We start from the raw sequence: 15,639 nt of genomic DNA on the forward strand, positions 1-15,639 counted from the left end.
AAATGGTTTACATGCAATAATTAAAATTATAAATATTTATTTATATATTTTTAATATAATAACTTAAAACCTAACACGTAGAGAAACATACAATATATCTATTTATAATTATTATTATTTGTTTAACTAACGTATTTATTAAATTTTAAAAAGTTTTAAAAAGTAATATGTTTTATAAAAATTAAAAAAAAAATGAGTGAAAAAAATGATCCTTCGAGCCGGATTTGAACCAGCGACCTATGGATGTCTACTTAAATATCCAGCTACAGTCCACCGCTCTACCAACTGAGCTATCGAAGGTCTATATATGGCTCGCCGCGAAACGAGTTCATAAACAAACCGAATGAAAGACAACTTATCAGCAAAAGCCAAATTTAAGTGGCTGCAGTGCGTCGCGTCGCGGTGAAGGGGAGCTCGCTGAGGCGGTGGAATGAGCTTGGCTTTATGCAGAGCCAGCAGCAATGAATATCGAATGTGAGTGGCGATTGTTTTGGATTTCTCGTTTCGGGGAGATGAAACGACGGCGCGCCGGGTGTCAACAAAGACTGTGCGTATCGGGGGCGACAATTAACGTGGCCACCTAGTAAACGCCGGCCATGAGTCATCTCCCCGGGATGCTATATTTGTGATACGCAACAAGCATCTACGCAGCGTCGCCTGTGGCCCGCCCGGGACCAAGTGAAGTGAATCATGCCGCAGGCGCGCAGAAGACACGATCCGTCTTATCAGTCCAAGGGTTCAGTCCAGAGAACTCTCCTGGAAGCCTAGAAGCCTCCAGTGCCGGGCCATGTCACGAGGGCCACAGCAGCCGCTGTTGGGCTCTCGGACAAAGTCTGTTCCCGATAAGCCAAAGGGGCAATTTTTGACGGCCCGAAAAGGCAAAGGCTGAGGGGAATACTTAACAAACCAATTAGGATGCCAAAAATGCGGCAAGTCATAAAAATCGAATAACGCAAACGGTCAGCGGACCTATATCAGTTGATCTATATGTGTATATAACTTAGAGATGGGAGCGTGACAAAAATCAAAGGAAAGATACTCAAAACAATTTAACAAATATGAAAAATATTCAAGTAAGGCTGTCATTATTAATCCAAATAGAAATTCCAATTAAAGTATATTAAAATAGAACCTAATTTTAAAAAGGGATCTTCTACAGATACTCTTGAAAATATATACCACATTTTTCATCCAGAAGGTAAGCCTCTAACTAATAGCTTTTTATATAATTTAATTTTTAATTTATATAATTCCCAATATATCGAAGGACGACTCGCCAGTGGGAACTATCATCCCTAATGCCGTTCACTTACCGTGGTCAGAAAAGGTTAGCCAAGAAGTGCATGGGAGGAAGCGGAGCGAAAAAACTGACAGCTTACGGATAATTACCGACAAAACACACACACACTGGCACACACAGATGCAGCAGCAGCTAGCCGCCGGAGGAGATGAGGGACAGGTGAGAGGGCAGGTGAAGAGGGGAGAAGAGCTAAGCGCCATGAGCGGCGATTTGTGTGTGATCCATTGAGCAAGGTCTAAGAGTTAGGACCGAGTGTGTGTGCGGATCGATTGCCCAGAACGTCTTGTTAGATAAGGAAAAATGATTCCCGCGGCGAGGGTTCCGTGGGCTATTGGTAATTTGCCCAGGTATGTTACAACAAATGTTCATAATTTTTAAGAATGACTCGGAATTGGAATTTCGGAATAGGCTCTCGGCTTAGTTTCTCCCTTTTAGAATTTCCAGCCAGTTTTGCTTATCAGCGGTCTTCGATCAGTTCGCTCGTTTGGTCGGTGAAGCCCCTTGATCTGGGTATCAATTTCCCGCTATGATTGAATGAATTTTCCCAACAGCCGCCCCCTGCCTCGATATGTGGGCGTTGTCCTATCTCCTGGATAGATCTAAAAAATTGCCAAGTTCCTAGGAAACCAATCAGAGAGTACTCCTTGCCAAAAAAGGATCCCGGGGAGGACTTTATCTCGTCTGGCTTTGTGTGTGGCAAGTCAATGGCTCTTAGTTTTCTCCCTGCCTCCTGATGAGTCATTTAATTGAGCCGAAAAAAACGCACTGTGTCCGGTCTTGGGTATGGAATGGGTAAATTAATTTACTCTCCCGATAAACCCAGCTGAAATCCCCTCATGACTCATCCAACCTGGTCTTGTTGCGAGCTCACATGAAAGGCTTTGCATCTTGAGATTGATTTTCATTTCATTCTGTTCTGTAATAGCTTCCTATCGGCGGGTCTATAAATAGGCAAAGGTCGAATCTAGGTTCCCAACTGCAGCAGACTCTAGGGCAATCCCCAATCTTATCAACTGAGCAATCAATAGTGCGGTTTAGCTTGGGATTGATGTATGCTTTTATTTACAAACATTCAGTGAAATATTTGTTAGTATTCATTTAAAAAATATAAAGTAACTATGACTCGATTAAAATTAATAAAAATGAACAAAGCCTTTTTTTCTTTCTATTATTATTTAAACTAGAAGTTTTTTAATAAAGTTATTATTTTTAATTAAGATAGGTTCATTTAATAATGTCTAGCTTTGCAATTGATCATTTAAATTCCTGAAAACATTTCAGGCTGTGGCGTAATTCCATTTACTTGACATTCATTTAAAGAATCAATGGAATGCGACTGAATTTTTGTTGCTGGACATACTACAGTATGTTATGTATAATTTAAATTTATTACCCAGTCTTATCAGCATCAAAGTTCATTCAGCTGTTTGAATTAGTTTTCCAGATTCCCGTCATCCCATTTGCCAGCAATTTGTAAAGCTCAGCTGGACAGTTCCTAGGAAAGTTGATATGCAGGCTGATCGTTATCGAACGCTTAGATCTGACTTATTTAGTGTCACTTGCATCAAGTCCCACAACAAATTACCCCTTGTGACGCTGCTTAATAGCTGGTTTTCTGATTTATTTACATTCAATAAATGCTTCGTATTTCTTATGCTTTAATCTAAATACTTAGTATAAAGCACTTTTGCACACGCTTCTTATCGGCGACCAACGCGCAACACGTAGTGGGGTGCCATACCTGTGGCAGTGTTTTTTGTTGCGTTTAATGCTGCGATAAGCGCTTTGCTTTGTTTCGCCCGATTTAGTTATTTTGCCAAGCACTTTTTGAGTCAAAATTGATAAGCGAGCGAAAATTGGCCTCAACACCTGAGCAGACAACGCCTTCGATAGCTCAGTTGGTAGAGCGGTGGACTGTAGAAGTGTTCAAATAGCATATTTCCACTGAAGTGAGGGATCTAGCAGCAGGCATCCATAGGTCGCTGGTTCAAATCCGGCTCGAAGGAATTTTTTATATTTTCTTAGGGCACTCAAAAAATCAAATTGAGCTATTTTAAAGTACACTTAATATTTTTAATTTAATGTATTAATTAAACCTACATTAAAACCAACACCTGCACTGATAACGCCTTCGATAGCTCAGTTGGTAGAGCGGTGGACTGTAGAAGTTTTCGAATTGCATATTTCCACTGAAGTGGGGTATCTGGCAGCAGGCATCCATAGGTCGCTGGTTCAAATCCGGCTCGAAGGATTTTTTTATAAATTTTTTATTTCTCATTTTTTGCTGACATACAAGAACAAGACCTCATCAGTCCTAATTCTGCTGACTGATCCAAGGTCAAGTGTTTGGCAACTTACCTTTACCCTTCATTCAAAGAAATAAACTAAAAGTTTATATTTTTTTAATAAATTGTTTTTCTTTTATATTTTCCATCTTTCTTTTTCCTCATCGCTCTCGCATCATCTTCATCATCTTCATCAAAAATATGCTTTGTTTTAAATAAATAAAATAATAAAATTTATATGAAAAGTTACATATACAAATCGTGCTCTGCAACATCAGGCACGAATCGATATTCTCATTTCCTCGAGTTTTCTTTTTTTATGGGTTTTTCTTCAGTTTTCTTTCGTCACTATTAATTTATCCAACATGCTGAGCTTAACGGTTAGGACTTACTTTGCTAGATTAATTAACGTTTACGGATTTATTCGAGCTTAGCTTAGAACGCATAACGATGTAAATAGTTATTCATATATTTATAGAGCATATGTTTTAGTGCAGAAAGGTTCATTCTTTCTATTTGTTTATACAGTTACAGTTACGTTTAGTTTGAATTCGGAACGATGTTTAAATACCATTTCGTTTGTGTGCTTATGGATGAGTGTATGTGTGTGTGTGTGTGTGAGTGTGTTTGTGTGCGAGTGTGAGTGTATTTAGTACATATACAAGAGTGTTACATATGCCATAACTGATAGTTCCTAGATAATTTCAAGTCATTATTCATTCATCGATTATACTCGTTAACTAGCTAATTTACAATGGATTGCTTTATAAAATTATTAACAAAAAACGTCTAGTCGAAGAGTTCTCCTTTCCATATATGCATATGCATACATATACATAAGCCAGAGTTGCTTACCCAGAGCCTTCGAGGGGCTTGAGTCATTCGAAGTGCGTACATCCCTTGGGGCCTTTGCGAGCAGCTCTGACTTACATAAATACCAGTGTATTCGCGTAGATATAGTAGTTTAATATATTAGCATTTCTATACAATTTGTTCAATTGGTCTCCTCTCTCTCTTCCGAAATCTTCGCTTCTTCTCCAGCAGCTCACGGGAGGGGACACGAGGGTGTCCGGTTGGAGGAGGACATGGCATGGCGGCTATTTACAGTGGACTCTGCGCTCACTCTGCTCCAGGGGATTCCCCAGCCTGGCTGGGGAAAGCGGACAGAGGCTCTCAAGGTTGACGGAGGGTGGGTGTGGTGGTTTGTGGGCGTGGGCGTGGTTTGTGGGCGTGGCTGCAGCCGGATACATACGATTAAAGTCTAACGATTTACACTTAAAATTCAAATATTCAGTCCATTTTGTTTGCGTTGTGTTTAAAGCATTGACGGCTTGGAACCAAACAGCATTTGATGCTCTCTCGCTCGCTTCTCGATCTGCGATCTCCGATCTCCATCTGCACTCCGGGCTATAGAATCTCGAATCTATCGACAGCCACAGCCCACCACGGTCATCTCCTGGTAGTTCTTCAGCACCACCGTACTTTGGTCGTTGAGATAGAGCATGGCCACGCTGTCCAGTTGCGTGGGCACGCAGCAGGCCTTCGGCACCTTGCCGGGATTCAGATTGTTGACCAGCGTCTGGACCACGGCATGGTTCGTGGAGTTCAAGTGGTCGGCCAGCGGGAACGGGCACTTTCCGTGGCAGTAGAACGCATCGTAGCCCAGCGGCGCCACAATCCAATCATCCCAGCCTACATCCGAGAAGTCCACGTACAGCGAGTGCCGTCGGCACGTGTCATCGTGGTTCTTGCGTCGCCGCTGGTGTCTCCTATTTCTTCCGCCGCCGCCCTTGCCAGAGCCACCCTCGCCACCACCTCGCTCGGACACATCCCGAATGGAGCGCGCCTTGTGCCGCCCATCGTCCGTGTAGGTGAACAGGAGCGGCTGCTTGTGCTGCCAGCGTTCGTGGGCCTCGTCCGCACTGCGTCGCAGCCGCACATGATGATGCGGCGCCGGCTTCAGGGAGCGCACAGTGCGCACCTCCACCAGGAGTCCGTAGTTGCGCTTCGGCTCCGCCAGCCACCGGTCCACGGCCGGCTGGACATCTAGGCTCACCGTGTCCGTGCTGTTCAGCCGGACCGTCTTGGTGTCCAGCAGCAGGTAGCCCGGCTCCCGCTGGCCCCGGAGCCCCACCTGCGTGATGTCGTAGACGAGCACCTGGTAGCGCGTCCGATTGACTGCCGCCGCCGACGACGCCGTCCTGGCCACCACCTGCGGACTGAGCGCATCGCGGGTCAGCTGCAGCTCCGCCGCCTTCAGTTTCTCCTCGGCAGGAATGCTCTTCACGTCGAAGTGCAGGCGAAACCGATGGTGGTGCGGAAACCGATCGTCGATTTTACTATCTGCAAGGATAAATGGAAAATGCAAAGTAGGGACATGAGTTTCGATGGTCAGTAGGATATATAAATTAATAATCAATATTATACAAATAATCTGTGGGTACGCGTGAATAGCTCTCAAGAGTCAAAAACCTCCTATTAATTAAAAATAGCGCTATATCCCTCCTCGAAAGATAACTCCTAATCTGTCTACGTGAGATCCTAAAAAACGAATTGAGTTTTTTGTGCAGACAGTGCTTCCAGATGTCCATTTTATTGCTCCGCAATTGGGATCCGGCGAATTAAGCCGGACTATCCGCCAGATCAAGTGCATGAGCCTCGCTCGATCGGTGGGGTTATGGGATGAGCAGATGAGCAGGGCGTTGTCTACCTGCAGTGGTAAGTACCTACTGCTTAAGTACACTCGAGCGTGCAATACAATCCGGGACAAAGAAGGTCGAAATCGCACGTTCCAGTTGTCCAGCCAGCCGCCTTTTTACGACTGGCGCCTGCGCTAAAGACCTGGCCCACCCCGCCCTACCTTTTCGGATCTGATCTGTCTATATCTGGTCTGTGCCTAGGCCATCCCATATCCCATCCGGCAAGGTGCAAACTCTGCACGCTTGCCGAAAAATCTTAATTTGAATCGCCGCCGCCGCCACCGACGCTGCCACTCTCAAGTGCCTCACAAAGGGAAGCGACGAGTCGTAAATTCTTTTGGGAAACAGAAGAGTCCCGATGCCGATGCCGATCCCAAAAACCAGCACAGATGCGGCCCGAAAAGTGGCGAAAACTCGACTCGACTCGACAAACGCGGCTTAGACACTTGGCTTTAGACACTTGGCCGTGTGTTGGTTCAGCCGACTTGGTTACCTGCTCTAACTGCTTTATTGTTCGACCCTCTAATCCTGCCGAAAATAATGCGAAATACGCTTTAATAATAATTGTTATTTTTACAAATACAATATAAAAGCCATTTAGCGCATGCGCTAAGCGATCCTGGTGTAATTCTCAAGAAAATTTTCAAGGTCACCACCGGGACAACATTGCCGGGACAGGACAGGCAAAAGGGACACTCGTGTGTATGTCCTTTTGCCCACGCATCCTGCCGTTGCCTTCATTTTGATGTTTCATTTTGGAAAGCCGCGGAATTTCCGCGTGATTTCACAGCGCTTGCGTGAATGATACAGGTAAGGATCGAAGGATCTTCGATTTGAAGGATCGCGGGCGCAGGTATGCAAATCGCTTAGATGAAACGGAATTTCAGGGAAAATCCGAAGTGCTCTTCATTCGCATTTTGGTAGCGGAAAGTACGCATTGCGATGAGTGGAAACATACATCTACATATATATTTAGGGGGAATGCGAATCAAAGCCTTTTCCGAGCAGGTGGAAAAACCAGGTAAGTTAAGTGAATGCAAATGGATCCGAATATTTGTTGCCATCGATTTAGTGCATTTCTTAGTAGGGACAATGAGTATTCTTTATAAAATACTACATTTTACTAATTGAATTAAAAAGCCTGTACTGTCTGAATAGAAGGAAATAATATAGAACATATAATGAACAACTTATTAATATATATTGAACAGTATAAAAACTCTGTTACTAATAGTTTTTAACAAAAAAATAGTAACTTATAATCTTGACTGGAAAATTCTGGTAATTTCACTAAAAATTCCAATGAAATTGTTTACAAAATAATAAAGTTATCTACTTTCAAGACTTGATACAGTTATTGGCCATAAAGAAATATCCAATTAAGACCAATTTGCTAACAAATAATAAACTTAATATTGGCAATTATATTAAAGCAAATAATGTAACCAACAATCTAGGATTATTGCTCATTTCCTTGGCAAGATGTTGCCACTTATTATCTCCTTGAGGCTATTACATTTATTATCCTTTCTAATAACAACATGAAACTGTATATTTTATTAATTAAAGACGGTAATTAAAGGCGGTAACCACAAAGGAAAGCCAAGACCCCTATACTTTTAATTTATAAACCAATTTCTGCATTACTAAGCTAGTGGGTTAATACATTCAAATTTTAAACGCAAACTTCTTCTGCTAAATAAAAATATCTAATCAAATAATTGCACTAATTTGGCAGCTATATCCTTTGCTTAAATTACTTGAAAATTTATGGGAAATGGCGGGACTCACCTTTGTGTGTAAAACTTCGTACTGTATTGGCCGACTTGGTCAGCAGTCCCGGCTTGGGTATGTTGACCGAGCCCAGCTCGTGGCCCATGATCTCGGCGTAGAGCTTCTTCATCGGCTCCGGGATGATGATCTTGGAGCGGTCGATCTTCGGCGGCCGCTTCATGTTGAACAGCGAGAGCAGGCTGTTCTCGATCTCGACTAGAGTGGAGGGATCTGGCTTGAGCTTCTCCTTGATCAATCCCTTCTTGCTGTAGGTCGATGGCTCCTGCTCGGCAATAATAGCCTGCGCGTTGGCCGGCACGCTGATGGTGGCCATCTCCTTGTCCAGGACCAGCGTCGGCTCCAGCTCCTCCTGCTGCTGCTGTTGATGCTGCTCCTGCTTCTGCTGCTGCTGCTGCTGCTTCTCCTCCTCCACCGCGAAGATGGTCTCGATCCTCGACTGCTGAGGCTCGCTTTTGGAGGCTGGCCTGTGAGGATACTGCTCCTTCTGCTTGCGCTTCTGCTCCTTGACAGCCATTTTGTTGTTGGGTTTATTAACTAATTGTTTAGACTTATTTTTGGAATTTTCTAATTGGTCTGTTCTTGGTTTATGCACTTCGTTGAACTGTCGGTTCGCGTCACTTTTGCTTATGCTTTTGCTTTTGCTTGTGCTTTTGCTAGGTTTGCTGTTATCACTGATATCACTGCCTCTGTAGAAGGGCGGCTCGTTGAAGGGGTTAAATGCTCTCGCCAACGCGGTGCTCTCGATGGGCCGCTGGGGCGCGATGGCTGCGATGAATCTCAGGGATATGTCCTCGGTGCTAGCAACTCGAACGATCGTTTGAAAAGTCGCCAGCACTGCGAGGAGTAGAAGCCATGCGCGCATGGTCGCTTGCAACTCTGGAAAGATACAAAGGCAAAGACATGGGTTAATCGGATGCGATGGCGATGCTGTGCTCCTCGGCTCGGGCAAGGGTTATGGTTCGGCTTTTGGCTTCGGATATCTTCGGATATTCCACTCAAAGAACCGAGTGAAGAACACTCACACTCTAGCTCACTGGCCATGGGCGCAAGCGGGATGACTATAGGTGGCGGCGTGAGAGAGTCCAACTCTTTGGCTCGTTGTCTGCGTGTGTGTGTGTGTGCGTTGGACGACGTGCGCCGCTCGACTGAACGCTGGGCTCTTCCTCTTCGCCAGGTAAGAGGCAGCAGCGCAGGCGGCGGCAGCGACCGCGGCAGAGGCAGCGACTGCGACAGAGGCAGCGACTGCGACCTGCAAGCGTCGCTTCCTTTTTTCTTTCTTGGCCCATTTGAGCGAGAGAGAGCCCAAAGTTGTACGGCCCATCGGGGTGAAAGGTGCAACTAAAAAATGGTCGCTCTCTCACAAACACACACGCAAAAACACACAGGCGCTCTTTCGCTCACCTTGGCCACCCCTCTCTGTCGCTCTCGCACTCCCCCTAGCAAGTGTTGCAATTGCTGGCGGACATTGCACCTTTTTGCACTGCAACACGATCTTTTGGGCCATTTCGGCATGCCAAGTGCATCGTTTTATGTCTACGAATAGAAATTTAATCCAGTGGAGCCCTTAACCCCTCCCCGGGTGCCCCCATCCCCCAATTCTTCAGTTATTGCTCAGTTATTAGAGTAGCTTCGATCGTCATATTTTCCGCTTTATCGCCGCGCTTTGATTTACAAACAGGCGGCAAATGCACAAAAAAAAGCCCCCCGCCTTCAACTCACATATCTGGAAAATTTATGAAAATTATTAGAAGTATTCTATATATTTTGGTTATAGGCTATAAATTTCCCAGATTTTATCTCAAGATGAGCCCCGAAAATGAGAGTCCCGAACGAGGAAAAAGGTGCTGCACACACACGCACTGGAACACGGACACGGACACGCACCTAGAACAAATTACATGTTGTTTTTCACATAAAGATTAGCATCTTATCTTGTACTAAAAAATTTGTTATATGACAGGGCGCTTAGGCGCAAAGGGAATTTGTTCTTTCTTGTCGAAAATGGTTAAATTGGAATCGGGAATCGGGATTGGGATTGGGATCGGGATCGGGGGAAGATGGCACACGCTGGGGGGTGCAACAGATCTCGGGGCCCCGATAAGACCTGGCTTGGAAATTGGAAAAGAACTAGGAGACAGAGAGAGATCCGGGATCGGTGGAGGGAAAGGGTGAATGAAATTGAATTTCATAAATATGTTTATGATTTGTTCATAATTTGTTGTTTGTTTTTAATATGTTCCCAGAAATCCGTGGGTTGCGTGTGTGGTTTCAGTTTCAGTCTAGGTTCTAGGTTCTAGTCGAGCCTAATGATTTCCTCCTCTACCTGCGACGTGTGATCTGGACAAACGGGGGTTTCCCTTGGGCCATGAATGTTGGACAATCCCAGGGTTTTCCAAGCTCGCCGTCCATTCAGCGTTACCAGATACTAACATATATAATAATGTATAGTACGACTGCGTCTATAACTCGCACTCAGCTCAATTCGAGCTGTGAAATGTCGCAAGCCCCTGCTAAAGTTCAAATTTCAGCTTTGTCGCAGCGCCAACCAACGAGTCCGAAATGTTTCGCAAATTGACACATTTTTATTAACGTTTGATTCCGGTTACCCAATACCCGCACACACACTCCTATACTATACCATATAGTATATAGGGTATAGTAATCTGTGCCGCACAACGTCAGCAATTAGATTGGTTAATAATAAACGCAAACTCTAGCGGAGACCCAAAACCCTTGGATGCTCACGCACCCAGCAGATACACAATGGAAGTCTATATTCTTTTCGGTTATTTATGTGCCAGGATATTGACATTTTCGTCTTTGTGTACTGCCGCCACTGCGTTTTATGTTCCTTTTTTTAAGATTGTTTTTAGGATTGGTTCCCACTTTTCGAGAGGGTCTTCCAACCAAGATATTAGTTGTGTATCAGAACGGTACTTTATTGTGCCGTCCAACAAAGGTCGCGGGAGTTATGTTTTTCCGGGAATATGATGCACAATACAATTATGATATACGTGGGGAAATATTTTGATTAGGCATAGTCAAAGATTAAATTAGAAACAGGTGAGCACTCGAAGAGATGTTCACGCCCTTTTGGGAGGATGTAGAAATCTCACCAATTGGTTAATGTTGAATCAGGAATTTATAAAGAAGAAATAGAATAAATCGTGCACAATATATGCCTGCATTTATTTGTCTAATTATGCTTATTTCAAAAGCGTGAGAAATTATGGCTGTTAATTAAAAAAATTTTCTACTATTAACATTAATTATTATCATTAAATATATAATAAGATATTTGCAACATATATAAGTTATAAATTATGTTGCCAAAAATGTTCGCCTTTGCATAAGCTTCCAAGCTAAAGTTCATTCTCACATAAACGACCCTGAGTAAAAGAATACCCCAAGCATATCAGACATATATCCCATTACCAATTCCTATAGCCAACTTCTGCTCGGTTTTGACCAGAGAATAACTTTGAAATTTCTCAAATATCCCTGGCGAAAATGCCACATGCCATCGAACAAGGCGAACAACAACCCGGGGCGAGCATTCCAAGTATTTTTCAATATCAAATGAACTTCGGTATCGAATGCAGCAGGGCCATTGTATAATGGTTCTGTTCAGTTTTGTGTGCAGTTCTCACAGCGCGCAGCAAGTTCAAATTTTCTGACACATTTACATAAGCTTAGCGGCGACCAAAAATTTGGGAAGATCGAAATATCGGTAAAGGCAGACAGATACACCGACTCGCAGACACTCACCTCAGTCTTATAAAGTTTCCTATGGTCGAGTAGAGTGGTATCGCTTGATATTGGATCTCCGGGGGCCCGTATCTAAGTCGAGTATTGATACGACATGTGTTCAGTTATTAATTGGAAAGACGTTTGATGGATCGCCCGAAAAGCAAGCAAAATAGGAGCGACCAACTGTCTCGTCGTTCCACTGAATTTATGACGTCTGGGGATCGCAATCCGAATCGGATTCGGATTCGGGCTCGGAACGGGATCCGTTATCGCAGCCCAGTGTAGTGCTCGGTTTCGGCTTTCGCTTACACTCGGATATATACGTATTTGCACAATTTACAATTTACAGATGTTTATGGCGTTTCGCTTTTCGAATAAATCACGCTTGTGTAAATGTAAATGTAAATATCTGATAGCGGCGATTTTCCCCGCTACTGTTGTTCTCCTTCGTTTGCTTTTTCGCCTGCGGTAATAATTGTGGGCGAAGTACGGCGAGTTCTGCTCCAAAATAGTGTTGCAGCATTCGAGGCGTCGGTGCGGAATGCCGCGGCACATGACACTCCCAGCTTTCCCGGGTATCTGCAGCTGGACAGGCGGACACTCTGCTCATCCCGTCACTTCCTAGACGTTCCAGATCCGTTCGCGCGCTCGGTGCGGCAGCGAACTCGTATCTCGGGGCTTTTCCTTTCCGCTGACAATGCGAGGAGGGTTATCCACATATTTCCCTCGATTGGCACGGCACACACACTTGTTTTTCGATTTTGTATCTTTTTGAATTCACAAAAAACCATCCAGTATCTGTATTTGTATCTGTAGCTGTTTTGGGTATCTGTTTGTTGTATTTGATTCGTATTCACAGCTTTATTTGCTTTGGCGGCTGGCTGTTCGAATTTCAGGGTTTCCCTTTACAACCCGTCAGTTGACATTCCACACACACCCAGCACACCCAGCAACACACACCGCACCACACACACCGAGCACACACAATCGCGAGCGGGCCAGCTAGGCATCGATTTCTTTGTTTCCGCCGCGTCGATCTTCACCCGGTTGGGTTTGGGGGTTTGGGAATTTTATAATTGGGATGGGATATTTTGATTTAGTTTTTCACGCGCCGCAAATCTGTCAGATGCGAGTACTTTTCGCTGGCCAAAAGAATTTTCCTCGAAAGCTCTGGCTTTAAGTTACGCCAAGTGCTGCACCTTGCCGCTCATTTCGCTATAGATTTAAACTCGATCAGCGCTGTTGAACGACTAACGCCTTTCTGTCTACCTCTACCTGATTCCGATACCCAGATACTCAGATACTCGGCTCGGATACAGATACGCTCGGCTACACTCACACAGATACAGCAGCGAGCCTCGTCGATCGCTCGTTTCTCGTCTTCGTCTTCGCTCCACTACCGGAGAGCAAGCGAGAGAGTGGGAGCGTGAGAAGATCGGAACGGAAGAGAGCAGTTGAGAGTTCTCAGGAAAACAAAAAGTTTTGGGCTTTCGCCTCATCTCAGCGATCATCATTATCGGCTTCCCTATCGCCGCCCGATCATGATCACGCACCTCGTCTAGCGCCAGTTTCTCGGCCAGCCAGCGCGACGACGACAAAATCTTCCTCGTTTTTCGTCTCGCTCTCGAGTGAATTCTCCACTCACACGCACACATGCAAACATTATAAAAATTACTCAAATCTTGAGTGAGTTCCACTCGGCGATTCTCACTGGAAGGTACGTTCTAAGCTTTCGCCATGGGAATTCTCTGTTGGGTTTTTGTTTTGGGAAAACTAAGGGTTTTACGGTTAATGGTGAAATGTTAAGAAATTTGGAAATGCTACTAGACACTAGACACTATTTTATGGCTGAATATAGCCTATTTGTTAGTTTAGGAACGTGGTATTTTTGAGATCTATAGTTGAAATTGTTTAAAATAAATAAATAAATAGGTCCCCAGAAATAAAATAAAAACCTTGCAAATAAAAGAAATTAATTTTATAGAATAACTACTCTCTCTTATACATTAAAATGATATCTAAGCACACAGCACACTTAGTTGAAATTAATGGAAATCTCTTAAGTATTTCAGATAATTTACAAATTATATCTATAAGGCTCTTTAGCCATACTTTTATGTGCAATTATTTTAGTTTTGATTATTTTGTAGACTTCTTAACTTACATTTCTATATATTATTCCACAGAGATCCGATTGGAGCATTTAGGGCTCTTTGTATACACCTTTTAGCTCTCGGGAATTTCGTGTGCCGCACGAGCGCAGTGAGCCGAGTACAAAACCAAACTGTCTGCGCATTCCTGGAGCTGCTCCGCAGTCTGGGATCTCGGATCGGAACTGCCAGCCAGCCAGGCAGCCAGCAGAGATGGAGATGGAGATGATGATGAGGATGGTCATCATGCCAATCGCATCTCCCTGGATGGCACATAGGTGCAAGCGAGAGCTCCTCTCTGCCGCCCTGTCTGTGTGCGTGCGCGCTTAGCTAACGAAATCCTTGGCAACAAAACACACAAACAGAGAACGGAATCAAAAAGTCAGGAATTAGTATAATTTTATTGGTCGGAAGGCAAGAGGTAAAAAAGGGCAGCAACGGCGGCAGCCATAGGAATGACAGTCCGGCTCTCTCACTCGCACACAGATACTCCAGAAACCAATACTAGCGCACCTGCAGCTAAATGCATCTTAACTGCCTTTCGTTCTTGTTTGTTTGTTTGCTTGTTTGTGTAGATGACTCTGTAGCAAGGTGTACGCGCTATGCCTTGCCCTCAACTGGATTCTGACTCTCTGGCCTCGGCTTCGACTTGGACTTCGACACACCCGCGCAAGCGCAGCCAACATGACTCTGCCACAAAAAAAGATTGTGCCTGTTGTTAGCAGCCGAGCAGGTGCTGCGGACCAGCCAAGAAGACGACCTAGGCCTGGTAGGTGAAGCTGGGCCAACAACTACACACCAGGCCAGAAGCTTTCAGCCGAAGTAACCAGTCCCCGAGTTGTTCTCAAAGGGCTGACTGGATTCGGAGAAGACCAGGCATCGAAGAGAAATAACTTGCAGCAGAATATACACTTGGAATAATGAATTAGTTAAGCAGATTAAAGGTCCTATCCTTGTGAAAGGTTATATACTCGTATCTAGAAAGTATCTCGAAGGGCAGCGTATTGTCAGATCTTTCACGACGAAGCTCAGCTAGATAAATGTTCACTCTACATTTCCTTCTGAGAGATCACAGCATCCAGCATTCATTCAGGTCCGGTGGCGTCGGCTCCTGGTCGCGACGTCTGGTCGATAGACTGACCAAATGGAGCGTTGCCAGACATTGTGGCTTTCGTCGGACTCTCGCACAAGAGCCACACATGGCAAGCTGGCGCCAAGGCTGCTTAAGTAGCCTTTGTTCCGTTCCTGTTTCTTCACTTGTCGCCGTCTGACCGGCACTTGTGCTTCCCTACTTACTGGGATCTGACGGCGAGCATCGAATTTCCCGACAATTTCTCCGGTTCCCTAGAACCGGAACATGATGCACACGAAAAAAATAAGGTCTCTCTTTAACCGCATTAAATATTACAAGTTGGACTTGAGGAAAAATTGCTTATTAATTATTAATCAGGAATATATATTACTGATTTCAGAAGGTTTTTTTGTATGAAATATCGTAGCTATAGCTTATTTGTTCCCCAAATAGCAATCAAGAATATTGTATAATAGCCCATTTCTTAAATTAAATAGTTTATTGTGCGATTTTATTAATTGCAGATCGAGTTATTAATCTTAAGCTTTTCTTGTAGATGAACACTGTTATTCGCTTCGTCCCCAAGGGC

General features: G+C 44.2%; 2 protein-coding genes and 3 non-coding genes across 8 annotated transcripts in view; 3 read left to right on the plus strand and 2 right to left on the minus strand.

The window, feature by feature from the left end:
* Nucleotides 1-209: 209 nt before the first annotated feature.
* Nucleotides 210-300, minus strand: TRNAY-GUA (transfer RNA tyrosine (anticodon GUA)). Its single transcript is given in 2 exon segments — nucleotides 210-245; nucleotides 264-300. It is a non-coding gene; the product is annotated as a tRNA-Tyr (tRNA).
* Nucleotides 301-1,048: 748 nt separating this feature from the next.
* On the plus strand, nucleotides 1,049-14,850 carry LOC121502362 (uncharacterized). Of its 2 annotated transcripts, XM_070284875.1 has the most exons (4): nucleotides 1,049-1,073; nucleotides 1,130-1,198; nucleotides 1,268-1,459; nucleotides 14,015-14,850. In XM_070284875.1, the coding sequence occupies exons 1-4, from the start codon at nucleotides 1,059-1,061 to the stop codon at nucleotides 14,033-14,035; spliced, it is 297 nt and encodes a 98-aa protein (XP_070140976.1). In that variant the 5' UTR covers nucleotides 1,049-1,058; the 3' UTR covers nucleotides 14,036-14,850. The 2 variants fall into 2 exon arrangements, 1 of the variants encoding a protein (XP_070140976.1); XR_011444766.1 differs by lacking the exons at nucleotides 1,049-1,073; nucleotides 14,015-14,850 and adding an exon at nucleotides 4,630-4,764 and having other exon boundaries at nucleotides 1,081-1,198.
* TRNAY-GUA (transfer RNA tyrosine (anticodon GUA)) lies at nucleotides 3,184-3,306 on the plus strand. Its single transcript has 2 exons — nucleotides 3,184-3,220; nucleotides 3,271-3,306. It is a non-coding gene; the product is annotated as a tRNA-Tyr (tRNA).
* TRNAY-GUA (transfer RNA tyrosine (anticodon GUA)) lies at nucleotides 3,429-3,551 on the plus strand. The gene is made up of 2 exons: nucleotides 3,429-3,465; nucleotides 3,516-3,551. It is a non-coding gene; the product is annotated as a tRNA-Tyr (tRNA).
* The window catches only part of dpp (decapentaplegic morphogen), a 37,575-nt gene continuing 25,621 nt past the window's right edge, over nucleotides 3,686-15,639 (minus strand). The window contains exons 1-3 of one of the 3 annotated variants that reach the window (XM_017170724.3): nucleotides 11,847-13,071; nucleotides 8,076-8,954; nucleotides 3,686-5,928 (exon numbers count right to left, since the gene is read on the minus strand). In XM_017170724.3, the coding sequence (XP_017026213.1) occupies nucleotides 5,009-5,928; nucleotides 8,076-8,940 (1,785 nt within the window). In that variant the 5' untranslated portion in view covers nucleotides 8,941-8,954; nucleotides 11,847-13,071 and the 3' untranslated portion in view covers nucleotides 3,686-5,008. Of the gene's footprint in view, nucleotides 5,929-8,075; nucleotides 8,955-9,100; nucleotides 9,219-11,846; nucleotides 13,072-15,639 lie in introns of those variants that run through there. The other 2 variants (XM_017170725.3, XM_017170723.3) reach the window with 2 other exon arrangements.

This window comes from Drosophila kikkawai, chromosome 2L (genome assembly GCF_030179895.1).
Source record: "Drosophila kikkawai strain 14028-0561.14 chromosome 2L, DkikHiC1v2, whole genome shotgun sequence".
NCBI lineage: Eukaryota > Metazoa > Arthropoda > Insecta > Diptera > Drosophilidae > Drosophila > Drosophila kikkawai.

Coding starts and splice junctions, on each gene's coding strand:
- LOC121502362 (XM_070284875.1), top strand. Junction 1,199..1,267: donor CCACATTTTTCATCCAGAAG/GTAAGCCTCTAA, acceptor AATATATCGAAG/GACGACTCGCCAGTGGGAAC. Junction 1,460..14,014: donor CCGGAGGAGATGAGGGACAG/GTGAGAGGGCAG, acceptor ATTATTCCACAG/AGATCCGATTGGAGCATTTA.